Raw genomic sequence first — 13,505 nt, 5'->3', positions numbered from 1 at the left:
GAAAGACAAAATTCACTAGTTGCTTTTAAGAATATCACATTCTGTCTTCCTATCAAATTTTCTTCCATCGATCATTGAACAAATTTTTAGTGTACTTAATTTTTTGTAGTGAACCTAAGACACCATTTTGGTATGAAGTACCTAATGATTGGGCTTTTTTGAGGCAAAATAACAAGTCTTATGTAAACAAAATATGAGTGGCCACAGCCAGAGACTACTCAAGTTACCTTGAATGGCAGACTGAGTTGCAGAAGCAGTTCACATGAACAAAGGTCATATATCAAATACATATACCACCTACATTGATGGCAGCATTATGTACCCAGCCTAGATAAAATTGGGTAACTCTGAATTTCTCTGAATTTCAGATGTTGCGTTATTTACTTTAAGATAGGTAAAGGGGGCTGGAGAGATGACGGCTCAGCAATTCAGAGCTTGTACTGTTCTTACACGAACCTGAGTGTGTGGCACACAACTGCAAGTTCCAGCCCCAGGAGATGTGTCTCTGGCCTCTGCAGGAACCTGCGATTCATGCAAATGCTCACATACCTATAGTTAAATTAAAATCTTAAAACATTTGTAAAGGCTAGATATTTGCTAACTTACTAACCACATGTTTTACCTAATATTCCTGACAAGGTTAGACTGAACTCAGAGATTGAAGGTAAAGCGCTATTAAAGGACGTTCCTGCGGCAGTTTTGACTCTCCAGCTACAAGACTCTCTCCAAAGCAGGATGTGCTAGTCAGTCAAGGTCACATATCCTGCAATATCTTTAATACAGATATGGTTTCTTGGAGAATTTCAGTTCCGCGGCCTGCTGATAGTCTCCGTAGGCTCAGTTTATACGAAGCTCCAAGAAATTGGTAAATTGGTGATTCCAAAACGCAGATGCACACACACAGTCCACTAATACCTAATTCTTAAGGAGAAGCAAGTGTAATTAGGACCAATATCACAGAAAAGGGTAGCTATTCAACAAACCATCATTCCCAGGTTCTTGCAGTGAATGGAGCCGGGGATCTTGTGTGTGTGTGTGTGTGTGTGTGTGTGTGTGTTATAGTATAGTCTGGGGGTAAGGAGGTAGGGCAGAGGGGACAGTCATTCCGAGGCCAGAGGGTTCCCAGCAGTAGTGTAAGAGCTGGCTGTGGTGACCAGCACGAGTGAGTGGGTGAGCAATGGTTGACGCGGACTTGTGCCCAGAACCGCGCCCAGCAGGTCAGCCCGGGGCGGCCCAGCGCGGCGGGCGGAGGCAGAGACGGAGGCCGAGCGGCCAGCAAGCGGGTGCGCCCGGCTTCGTCGCGCGGCGACGGCGGCCATGGCTGGAAGCGAGCCCCGCGGAGCCGGCTCGCCGCTGCCCGCCAGCGACTGGAGCCGCCTGGAGGCCGCCATCCTGAGCGGCTGGAGGACCTTCTGGCACTCGGTGGGCAAGGAGCGGGCGGCGCGGACGGTCTCCCGGGAGGAGGCGGAGGAGGAGACCAGCGCGCTGACGCGGCTGCCGGTAAGCCAGCCCAGAGCGCAGGCCAGCCACTTCCGGGTGTGTGCTCGCCTGGAAGGACGGTGCCCAGAGTCGCCTGGACGTTGACTCTTGGTGTCCCCCCCAGCCAGCCAGGGTCGCCCCACGTCTCACACTAGTGACCAGCGAGATCGCCCACAGATTGTCAGCGGTCCAAATAGGAAATAAGGAAACGGGTTAGCTTGGGAAAGCATCCCTCTGTCTCTGTTCTGCACATCCTATCATCAGTCCCAGGCTCCGTGTATTCCAGTTAGGGGATCGCCTGGAGCAAGCAAGTTTCATGCGCCTTAAACGACAAAACTACCACGTAATTGAAAAATAAACGAAGTTACAAGGACCCCAGGTTAGAACAGATCACAAGAAGAGTGCATATTAAAGTTTCAGAGAAACATCAGAAAATGAAGAGATCATACATTGTTGATTATTACAATTCTTTTATCTCAGTTGGATTATTGGTGTGTTCCACTGACATTCATTCCAAATGAAAACTCCCCAGGCTTCTTACCTGTGTCCTTTGAAATGATTAATAGGCTGTATAGAGAAATTCAGATGACAGAGTCACACACTTTCATTTGATCTAGTGGTTAAAAATCAGAAAAATTTCCACCCGATACACGTTTATTCTGAGAAAGAAATTATTAGCCGGTATATCCAAATACCCACAGAAAGAAAAATATGGAAGCTGTTATTTTGCTTGAAAAATAGAAAGACGAGGTCTTGAACTTTCAAGAGTGTTTCATATGTGTTAGGAATTAAAATGTTGAGTTTTGATTTCCCTCTGGATGGAAGGAAAATAAATAGACTTAGTAGTATGAAGAATGACGCGCTCAGTTGCCCTTTAAGAGAGCAGTTCCTTGCTGGTTATCTCAGCCGCGCTCCCTCTCTTACGAGCTGTTGCCTCTGTTTCAGATCGATGTACAGCTGTACATTTTGTCGTTCCTTTCACCCCACGATCTGTGCCAGTTGGGAAGTACAGATCGTTACTGGAATGAAACCGTGAGAGACCCAATCCTCTGGAGATATTTTCTCTTGCGGGACCTCCCTTCTTGGTCTTCTGTTGATTGGAAGTCCCTTCCGGATCTAGAGATCTTAAAAAAGCCCGTCTCTGAAGTCACCAACAGTATGTGTTTTGATTACATGAAGGTGTAAGTATCAATTTCTGTGAATTAGCAGGAGATGCTAAATTTTACACTAAGTAGTCCACGTTAGTTCTAACACTGCTACGACGTTGCTGCATGGAATTTGTCTAAATGGCCCCTTTAAAAAAGTTATGGGTTGAGCTAATGGACTTTTTTCATAAGACCCTTACAGCTTTAACCTCTTGTTATTTCCCTGTGGTGACCAACCAGTTTTCAATTAATTATATGTGATACAGTTGGCAAGAAAGAAGACATTTCTTAAAATTCTCATAATCTATCTAATATGTTTTGTTTTGTTAAATTATAAATGCTTATAAATGCCATAACCAGAAAAAAAAATTGTCCAGAGATCAGAAAACAATTCTTTTTGACTGGGAAGAAAACCATTTTTGAGGTTTTTTTAAAAATTACTTTTATTTATTATTTATTATGTGTTTGTGTGGGTAGACATACATGCTATGGTACTTAGGGAGGTCAGAGGATGACCTTTGTGAATCCATTCTCTCCTTCCACCATATGGGTCCCTGGGATCAAACTCAGCTCGTCGGGCTTGGCGACATTTACCTACTGAGCCGTCATAGTTTCTTTCACATGGCTTTTATTTTACTATTTTTCAATGAGGTATATTTGGTCCTCTCTGTGTATTTATTTAGTGTTGTGAATGAATTGTTGCTTTGGAGACTATGAGAGGAGTGTTTAAGAAGTTTGATATGAGTAGCTTTAGTGATATTTTAAAATTTCTGGGATTTAACGCTAAATATCTGTAGTCTGTCTTTATTGTGAGGACTCTCAATCTTGACATTAGTGACATCTGGAGCAGTTGTAGGGGACTATCCCGGAAATTGAAGAATGTATGGTAGCATCTCTGGTTCTGCTAAGTGGGTGCTGGTAGCACAGCCTCCTCTTCCGCAGATGTGAAGATAAAGTTGTCCAAACATTGCCACATATTCTAGAATGAGGGATAAAAATCTTTCTCAGGAAGAGAACAGTTCCTCTTCTATATAATTAGTTTCAGCTATTTAAACAAATATTGGTGTTTCATGAAAGGAACTAAATAAAAGATAAGAAGGTAAAGAACATCTTCCTCGGGGAGGGTTCTGTATCATGATTACTCCCGCTGTCTAGCAGGGTTCTGTAGCGTCATGATTACTCCCGCTGTCTAGCAGGGCTCTGTAGCGTCATGATTACTCCCACTGTCTAGCAGGGTTCTGTAACGTCATGATTACTCCCACTGTCTAGCTCGGTTTTTCCCTGCCGTGCCACTCTGCACACATGTTATAACGGTGCCTCTCATCAACTGTCTGGGAGGGTGGAAACTATGATCTCGATATTACTATGCCTTGCAAGGACTCAATCAGTGATATATTCTCAAATGAACAAAAGTTAAATGTTTTCTGTTTTATTTTCTAATTCTGACAATTTTCTGCAGTTATAAAATGTGTTGTCCGTATACGAGAGGAGCCTCGAAAGCCAGCCGTCCTGTGTACGGAGCTGTTACCTCTTTCTTACACTCCTTGATCATTCAGAGTGAACCCCGATTTGCTATGTTTGGACCAGGTTTGGAAGAATTGAACACATCTTTGGTGTTGAGTTTGATGTCTTCTGAGGAACTTTGCCCAACTGCTGGTTTGCCTCATAGACAGATTGATGGTAATTTAATTTTCATGTTAATATACAATACATAGTAATTCTAGCGCTAGGAACTTGATGTTAGTGTTAAAAGATGGGCATTTCTAAAATTAAAACTTGTAATGAAATACAGAAATTGGTGAATGAACTCCCTGGTCCCACTAAGTGGAAAAAAAGTTAATATAAGAAGTATATTTTTCTTAATTTCTCAAATTTGTATAACTTAGAATTTAATATGTTAACATAAGTTATTGTGCTTTAATAGTCCATATCATGTTTACAATAAGAACAATTTGTCAAGAAAAGCCATTGAACATCTGTTTGTTAATATTTTTTAGACATGTTGAGATTTTTTTAAAAAAGAACTAATCACCTCCCCTCTACAAAAAAAAACAACAAAAAGCAAACAAATAAACAGAAAACAATCAACAAAACAGTATGTGACCTTTTGGTGAGGTGAGAAAGTGTCATAAACAGGAGTAGCAATGCAATGTAAGGTGTGTTTTACTCACTACATGGTGTATATTCAGAGATTTAGAACAAATCTTGCTCTTCCATGGAGAAAGTGGCTCTAAGTGAGGCTACAGACAAGTATTGAGGTAATTAGAATATGATCAGTTAGTTTTTGAACAGAAACATAAGAATCAAAGAAGGTTGTACATTGAAGACTAAGACTCATCAGTATTAACTGTATTCTCTTAAAACAAGAAGGATAAAAGCACAAAGTTCTGAAGTGTCTATAAATCTAGGAAGAGCAGATTTAATTTAATTTCTTCAGATCTTGCTCTGATCTGGACACATAATCTGCAAGCCATTCATTTAACGTGTGTGTGTGTGTATGTGTGTGTGTGTGTGTTAGTTACTTTTCTACTGTTATGACAAAAACACCATGACTAAGGTAACTTATAAAAGAAAGTACTTAAAGATGGGCGGTAAACAATAACAACAACAACACATAGGAAGCATAAGTATGTGGGAGCTGTTGAAGAAATTTCATCAGAGGGCTGAGAGGATCAAGACTTCACTTGGAAGTTTAGGAGGCTAGAGAGAAGGGTAGTGAGCTGCATGCCGAAGTCTGCAATAGGGGAAGGGATGATCATGATGCAAAGCTGAGGGCGAAGAGACTGCTCTCCAGCTGAATGGTGTCTTTTTCAGAGGGAACTATTCCAGATGGCTCTTGAGTAATGGTTTGGACAAGTCATTGGAAGTAGAGAGATCAGCCCACTTCTTCACTCTAGGGTATGAGGAAATAAGCAATTCTGATAACTGGGAGTCTGTGGCAAGACAAGTATTGCCTACGGCAGGCCAGTTTCAGGCAACCCTTCAGAAGAAGCCAGAAGATACGAGGAAATTCGACAGTTGTGAAATGGCAATTACATTCTCCTTACAGTGACTTAAGTGATTGTTTGAAAATGCCAGTCTACCGGCTCAGAGAGCAATATGGGTTGCATAATAAGCTGGACTCCAGTGAGGTGTGTTGAATGGATAATTTCTGGAAATTAAACAGGTAAAAACAAAGCAGAAATGTCTGGTTCTCTTTCCATGTGCTTTTTATGGAATCACATGGCTGAAGGCTAGAGGATCATGTGACTTGGGATAGTTATATTTTACATAGTACCCATAAGTCCAAATCTATACAAGGTAGGCTTAGAACGGTGTGATGTAACATACCTTATTTAAGTAGAAGTCAAGAGTTTTGGGAATGAAAGGCTAGAGTAGTCACTAATGAGTTAAGTGGGAACAGACGATGTCAATTTGTTTGTATATTTGGAGGCCCATGGCTTTGTAGAGAAGAGAAACCCTTAGCTATGTATCATTAAGTAAAGTATCTGCTGTTGCAGGAAAGGCTCGTTAAAGCAAGAGAATTTAGAAGACTGGTTGAAAGAAATTACAGGTTGTTAATATTTACTAAATGGAGAATGGGCACAGAGAGAAGTGGACAGATGTGAGGGGACAGGTTTCTAGCAAGAACTAGAGCTATGGAACCAGGATGTTTCCAGGAGGCCAAAAAATACATTGGTCATTAACAAAACCCCCACCACCAACGAAACAGAAGAGGCCAGGAAAGGGGTGGCAACAGTGTTGGGTGACTAAGACACACAGAAACAAGAAGCCAATAGTTAGCAACCTAAGGGTATCCAATATTAGACCTCAGGCAATCCTCACAGGAATCTTTAGGAAGTATAGGTTATTTCATTTTCGTGGCAAGCTTAGGATTCCAATCCACATCGCTCTAATTCCAAATTTCAGCATCTGCTGTTCTGGCTTAGTTTCTACGGCATTTCTAATGCTGCAAATCATGTTTGTGGACAGTTTCTCAGAGGGGAAGAAGGGGGTCTCCACTGAATATATACATGGGTTATAAGACCAGTGGAAATGTAAAATATGAATAGGAGTCAACGTTGAGGATAAATAGAAGTAGTTGCCATGCCCCAGCTGTGATGCTTGTCATGTGGCCTGGAGGCTGGAAAGTCAGGATGCACTCAGTTCGCTCTGTATCTGTGCTGCCAAAGTTCATACAACTTGTTCTCCTCATCACAAGTATGGCAGTTTATTCCCAAGTTGTATGTAAGTTGCTACTTTTCTTCCTTTTTGATTTCACTGCATAATCTTTCAGTGAAATTTTGAAGTGTTTTTTTATTATTGGCTTGTTTGTATAACCGACTTTCTCATGTAGGTATTGGATCTGGAGTCAATTTTCAGTTGAGCAATCAACATAAATTCAACATCCTGATATTATATTCGACTACCAGGTAAGGCTGCCTGAAACATCAGCAGCGGAACAGTTATCGCCGAGGGATGGAACCTGTGTCATGTCTTTTTCTCATATCCGTGTGTATTTTCTTCTTGCAGAAAGGAGAGAGACAGAGCAAGGGAGGAGCACACAAGCACCGTGAACAAGATGTTCAGCCTACAGAGTGAAGGCAACGAGCACGGAAGCCGCTATAGTGTGATTCCACAGATTCAGAAGGTGTGTGAGGTTGTAGATGGCTTCATCTATGTGGCAAACGCCGAAGCTCATAAGCGTAAGCATTCTTATATTTCTTCTCCAAGGTGCTACTACCGCATTCTTTGCAAAATAAATAATCATATTTTTACAGCACCACAATACCACAACAGTTAGATTTTTGCCACTGTGATTTTCTGGCCATTACTATCACTAGTGTTAGTGTTAGGACTCCATGGGAACTTCCTAGCATGCCACACTGTGATCCATAGATGTTGCCCATTATCTCGGACATCTGGTTTCTGTAAGCACCACGGAGTCCTGATATCAGGACTTATGTGCCTAAGCTTGATTCTATAGGCATATTTTTATATAGCTGACATTTTAAAATTACTGATGCTTTCTCTGCCTCTGATATATTCAAATAATTTATATAGATAACAGAAAATTTACTGGTTTATTCTTACCCATACTGTAGAGAGGTGTGGGGATAGGATGTTAGTTGTGTAGATTAAAGTTAAGTTAATTAAATCAGTGGGTTCATAACACTCTCCATATACTCTGAATAATTGTCACTGACATTGTTTTGGTATGACATTGCTGTCATTGAATCTTGAACCAGAATTATAACTTCCTCCCAATCCTTTGTGTACAAGATAAAATATAGCTATACAATAAGTGATTTATTATGCATATTGCTTGTATATAATATGCTCATGATACATATGTCATAGTTATTTAATATATTGATTTTAATTTACAGTGAATTTATTTCTCTGCCAATCTGTTAAGTCCTGGAGGCAATTATACTTAGAAATCCTGGATAAATTATTCATAAGATAATAATAAATTATTATCTGTTATTATGTGGCTATCTGTAAAAGGAAAAATTAGAAGCAGAATAAATTAGATTGATTTGTTCATCAAACAATAGTTGTAGAGGTCAGACACTGTATTTGCGGGTGGAGATATGACTGAGAGCTAAAACTGATAGAGAGCTTGCTTTTATCTAGTCTTCCAGATTGGTCCCAATAGCCCCCTGTAAAATAGTAGAAAAGGTAGGGTATTAGCCTGGTTCATAACTGAGGCCTCAGACTCAATCCCAAGCATTGTAGCTGGAGGTCATTTCCCTGTCCTGTCTGGTGCCACTGGATCTGTTCCTCTCCCGCCCACCAGTCCGATCCACAGCTGCTTATAAGTCATCACTCAGAGGCTTGATACTAACTGTAATTGCCTGGCCAGTGGCTCAGGCTTCTTTCTGACTAGCTCTTATATATAAATTAGCTTATTTCTAATAATCTGTGTATAGCCTTGTGCTCTGTGGCTTACCGGTAATGTTCTGGCACCTTACTCCTCCAGCGACTGCTGGCATCTCCCTGACTCCACTTTCTTTTCACCTGTCTCTCTGCTACGATTTCCATTCTAGCTATACCCTCCCTGCCATAGACCAAAATAGCTTCTTTATTAACCAATGGTAATACAACATATTCACAGGATACAGAGAGGGGCATCCCACATCAATGCATGATGGATAATAAATCAGTGAAAACATAGACTACAGAAATAATCTATACCTACTTACTGATTTTTTTTCCCCATAAAGTTCAGCTAGATTTCCATGACGAGCTTAGTGGTAGGATAGGAGACCTCTGGTCTTTTGTCAAAGAGGCATATCTTGATCTGCTGCTATTCCGGTGAGAGGAGCCCTATTTTCTATATCTTTTTCTCAAATGAAGCCTTAGCTTTCTATCAACAGTGATAGGATGAGAAATTGCTGCTGCCGCTTATTCCGGCAGAGATTGACTGCTCCTGAGAGAAGTGTAGAAATAAATGCTTTCCGCCTGAGCACAGAGGTAGGAATCGAGTTTGAAGCAAGTATTCTTTTGTTTTCTGATTCTGTGGAGGGGGAGGATGTTTTCCTAGAAGACCTTTCTACCAGTACAGGGCAGAATTCTGTAGTCACCAAGAACACTTCTTCCACTGTTCATGCTCAGGGGCATCCCCTCCTAAAAATCTGAGCCTGGACCTCACTATGTAGCCTGGGCTGGCCTTGAACTTATGACATTTACTCTGCCTCATTCTTCTGTTTGTAAGTATTACAAGTGTATCATACCTGTCATACCTAACTGCAGAGAATTTGAATCCTCTGTGTTGACACTAACTATAGCAATAGAGGCCAAACCAGTGACAGACTAGTTTGACTCTAACCAATATGTTAATGGACCTACAGTCAAAGACACATGCCTACTTCTAAGAGTCTGTCTTCTTTATCTCTGTCTCTAACTGCTTTTCTAAATAAAATGCCTAGCGTTAAATCGGAAAGTTCTTAGGCAGAAAAAGAAACAGTGGCTCGTATCTATAGTCTAAGATTATTGGGGAATGGCCTGGGATTTTGTTTACCACATGTTGTAGTATTTCTTTATGGCATTATCAAAGTTTCTATCTTTGAAAGACAGTTTAATATAATTTTTTGACAGAACAATAAATAAATCTCAGAAATAAAGACAGCTTATTGTATTTAAATTCTGGTAAAAATTTTAATTCCTTTGTGTTCTATTTTTAAGTATAATTATTTATATAGTAATGCAAATTGCATATTTTAACTTAAATTCCTTAGGACATGAATGGCAAGATGAATTTTCTCGTATTATGGCCATGACAGATCCAGCCTTTGGATCTTCAGGAAGACCACTGCTGGTTTTATCTTGTACTTCTCAAGCGGGTGTAAAAAGAATGCCCTGTTTTTATTTAGCTCATGAGCTACGTCTCAGCCTTCTAAACCACCCATGGATGGTAAGGTCCTAACTGCTTTGATGACAAAGAATTGATTTTTAGTGTACTTTCTATTGTATGATTTTATTTACACAGGTGTACATGTATGCTTGCATGTATGTGTCCTTTTGAGCTTTCTTTTATGGTAACAAAATAGCTACGACAATAACTTAAAAAAGGAAAAAGGGCATATATTCTCTCAGTTTTTAATGTTTTAGTTCATGATCAGTTGACCGTCTTGATTCTGAGGTTGTGACAAGGCAGATCATCATACTATGAACACGTGATAGAGGAAACCTCTGTCTTAGAGCAAAGGAGGAAGAGAAAGAGGATGGGACTGAAACCCCAGGATGACCTTCAAGGAACATCCCAAGTGACCTCCCAGAAGTCACCACTTCTTGAAAGTTTCACTGCTCCCTAACAGCAGTGTGGGGTGGGGTCAAGTTTCTGACACCCAGAACTTTAGGGGACACAATTAGAATGATAGCATTTGTTTTTTAAATGAACTGCCACTCTAAAGGACCCCACTCCTGTGCTTTCTCAGCACCAGTGTGCATGCTTTTGAATCTTAGGATGAGTAGCATTCCTCATGTTAAAATACAGGTCGTTGGGGTGAGGATGTTGCTCAGTGGTGAAGTACCTACCCAAAATACAGGAGACCCAAAGGTTTGGTGCCCACCACCACAGAAAATGTACACCTCATCTCATAGGATAGTGCTTTAAATTTTATTTGAATAATAAGATCTTTTTTCAAATGATAGTTGGCATGAAACACCACAGATAAATTGTTTGTAAGAGTCTCTATTGGTCTATTGTTTTTTATTTGCATCTTTTATTATTATTATTATTATTATTATTATTATTATTATTATTATTATTATTACTTTTGAGACAGAGCCTCTCTGTGTAGCTCTGGCTATCCTGGCACTTGCTATGTAGATCAGGCTGGTTTTGAACTCACAGAGATCCACCTGCCTCTGCCTCCCAAGTGCTGGTACTAAAGATCTTCCTTTTTTCCCCAATCTACTTAAAGATGTGTTGATTCTGTTTAAAATCCAGGAAAAAAAACCTGTTTTCCTTTGTGATTTTAAAATCATGATTTTATTTATTTCTACCATTTTCTTGGTTGTTTCTTCACATCTCATCTATGGTGTTTGTTTTGCCCTGATTTCCCTAAGCCCCTGAGATACATTGTTAGCTTGTGTGTTTGAAATCTTATTTATTTACTGGGGCTGGGGTTCCAAGTATGCCCTACTTCTGAAGTTGTGTGTGTGTATGTGTACACGTGCGTGTGTGTGCATGTTTCAATATAGGTATTTGTTGCTCCAATTTGCCTTTTTGTACTGTGTTTACTGTATCCCATATATTTGGTACATTTTCCCTGTTTTTATTTGACTTTCTAATTTATCCATTGGCCCATTGTTTGTTTAATAGCATGTTAAGTCTATGTATTTGCCCATTTCTAACTTTTTGTTGTTGTTATTTCTAGTTTTATTCTGCATTTAATCATAAAAATACTTATGATTTTTTCTACTTCATTTTTACCATTGTTAAAGATTTTGTGGTCTAAAATAATGTCTATTCTAAAGAATGTTCTAATCTATGTTGGAAAAAAGTGTATATTCTCAAGCTTTTGGATAAAATGTTCTCTAATGTCTGTTAGGTCCATTCGGGTCTGGTTAGCTTTGCAGTATGTCACATTTACTAGTTTACTGGTTAGGTTCATTAAAGAGTGTTTTAGTTAGTTTTTTGTTTGTTTTGTTTTGTTTTGCTTTTCAAGACAGGGTTTCTCTGTAGCTTTGGGGCTGAGTTTTAGTTTTTAAAGTAGATCCTGTGGAGAAATGTGCAAGAAGCCTGTCCCTCCCATTTCTAGAGCTGAATCCTAGGGAATAAGAAAAACACTGAAGACATTAGAGACCACTTATTTGCATGATTGCTCCCAGTGACAGTGCTTGCAGAACTTAGTCTTTGTTCGGGTCACTTTATTTTAGCTCTTCAAAAAATAATGTCTAGAGAAATGCCACTCTTTAGGATTCTGCTTTGAACTGACAGCATCCTCTCATCCGCTCACAGGTCCAGGATATGGAGGCTGAAACTCTGACTGGCTTTTTGAATGGCATTGAGTGGATTCTTGAGGAAGTAGAATCTAAGCGCGCAAAATGATGTTCCCTTTGGACCTTGGGAAGCCGCAGGGCAGGACTTAGGTGTTTCTCATCCATCCTGTTCCTGCCTTTCTGTGGGAGGGCTTCACACTGGACAGCTGTAGATGCCATGGTTCTGACTCTACCATAAATCAGCTGCACATTCAATCCTACTACTTTTCCCCGAAATGAACTCTCATATTTTTGATAACTTTTATATTTTCTGTCTTTTTGAAAATATTAAATTCTAAAAAAAAGTTGTGGTTCTCTCATTCCTGGCAGTTTCTCTGTTTTGAAACAGGAAAAGTTGTCCTCTGATCTCTACATGTACGCAGTGGCATGTATGCATATATGAGCATGGATATGCTCATGAAGAAACACACATTTACACAGTAATAACTTCTAAAAGTCAGTTTCGTGGACTCTGTTATGGCTCACTAAACTCCCATCAGTGTGATTTAGGGGATGAAGTAAATAAACAGCTAGGCATGGTGCCTCTGGTGTTGACAGTGACCTCGTTCTTCAAGTTTGCCCTGATGACAAAGAGCTTTTTATAGCATCTTTTCAGGGACTCGTTAACTGGTTATGGGAAAAAAAGGTTTTAACCTATTCTCAATAGAGACACTAGTTATGAAAATTTCAGAACTGCATTAATATGGCCCAAACTTCTGTTCTTTTTTGAGAGAAAAGAAAGAATATTATGTTTTATCTGTTATTGCTTCAGTGGAAATTAGTTTTTCCTGGAAGTTGTTGTGTTCAAATAATTTTGAACATGTGAGTCCTGAATCCTGACTCATGAAGAAAATATCCCAGAGATTTACATGTTATACTGCCTTACCAGGTGCTTGTGTTTTGCAGAGGAAATGGCCTACCACGTGTCGGAACTGGGGAATTTTAAAATAATAGTGAAAGAAATATAAATGTTGCTATATGGTTCTGTATTTAAATATATTCTTTTGTGTGTGGAGAAAGTGTGGAACATACATATGGTCATAGTCTTTCTAAATATTCAGGTGACTTTCATTTCCATTTTGACCTCCTGGTGAAGGTCTTGCAAGCAGAAGTCACAGCTGTGCTGGACCTCACCTGTCAAGAGATACCTAAGTGGGACTGACTTGTTGGGCAGGATTTTCCTGAGATAACACATTTACCCATGAATCCATTGATCTCATGAATAGCTTCAGGCCACTCATGAAAGCAGCTCCCACACTGACTTTTAAAGATCCCATTTGTTTCTACCTCTTAATATTCCACACAAGGAATTAAATTCAACTCGTGCTTCAGAAAGGACAGATTGTATTAAAATCACAGCCATGGTATTTTTCTTGGCTTTTAGTTGGAGGAACAGAGACACAGAGAAGT

General features: G+C 39.8%; 1 protein-coding gene across 1 annotated transcript; it reads left to right on the top strand.

The window, feature by feature from the left end:
• The first annotated feature begins 1,274 nt into the window (after positions 1-1,274).
• On the top strand, positions 1,275-12,637 carry Fbxo4 (F-box protein 4). Its single transcript, XM_048428474.3, has 7 exons — positions 1,275-1,500; positions 2,425-2,660; positions 4,084-4,304; positions 6,961-7,036; positions 7,137-7,309; positions 9,848-10,023; positions 12,076-12,637. The coding sequence occupies exons 1-7, from the start codon at positions 1,318-1,320 to the stop codon at positions 12,163-12,165; spliced, it is 1,155 nt and encodes a 384-aa protein (XP_048284431.3). The 5' UTR covers positions 1,275-1,317; the 3' UTR covers positions 12,166-12,637.
• The last annotated feature ends 868 nt before the right edge of the window (positions 12,638-13,505 follow it).

This window comes from Myodes glareolus, chromosome 15 (assembly GCF_982192425.1).
Source record: "Myodes glareolus chromosome 15, mMyoGla1.1, whole genome shotgun sequence".
Lineage (NCBI taxonomy): Eukaryota > Metazoa > Chordata > Mammalia > Rodentia > Cricetidae > Myodes > Myodes glareolus.
Note: the sequence above shows the minus strand (reverse complement) of the source record. Positions and strands in the feature narration are given on the sequence as shown.

Bases quoted from the DNA above. Each gene is read 5' to 3' on its own strand.
- Fbxo4 (XM_048428474.3), top strand. From the start codon at position 1,318: ATGGCTGGAAGCGAGCCCCGCGGAGCCGGCTCGCCGCTGCCCGCCAGC. The intron at 4,305-6,960 runs GTAATTTAATTT...TTTCTCATGTAG, and splicing joins GCCTCATAGACAGATTGATG to GTATTGGATCTGGAGTCAAT. The intron at 10,024-12,075 runs GTAAGGTCCTAA...ATCCGCTCACAG, and splicing joins TTCTAAACCACCCATGGATG to GTCCAGGATATGGAGGCTGA.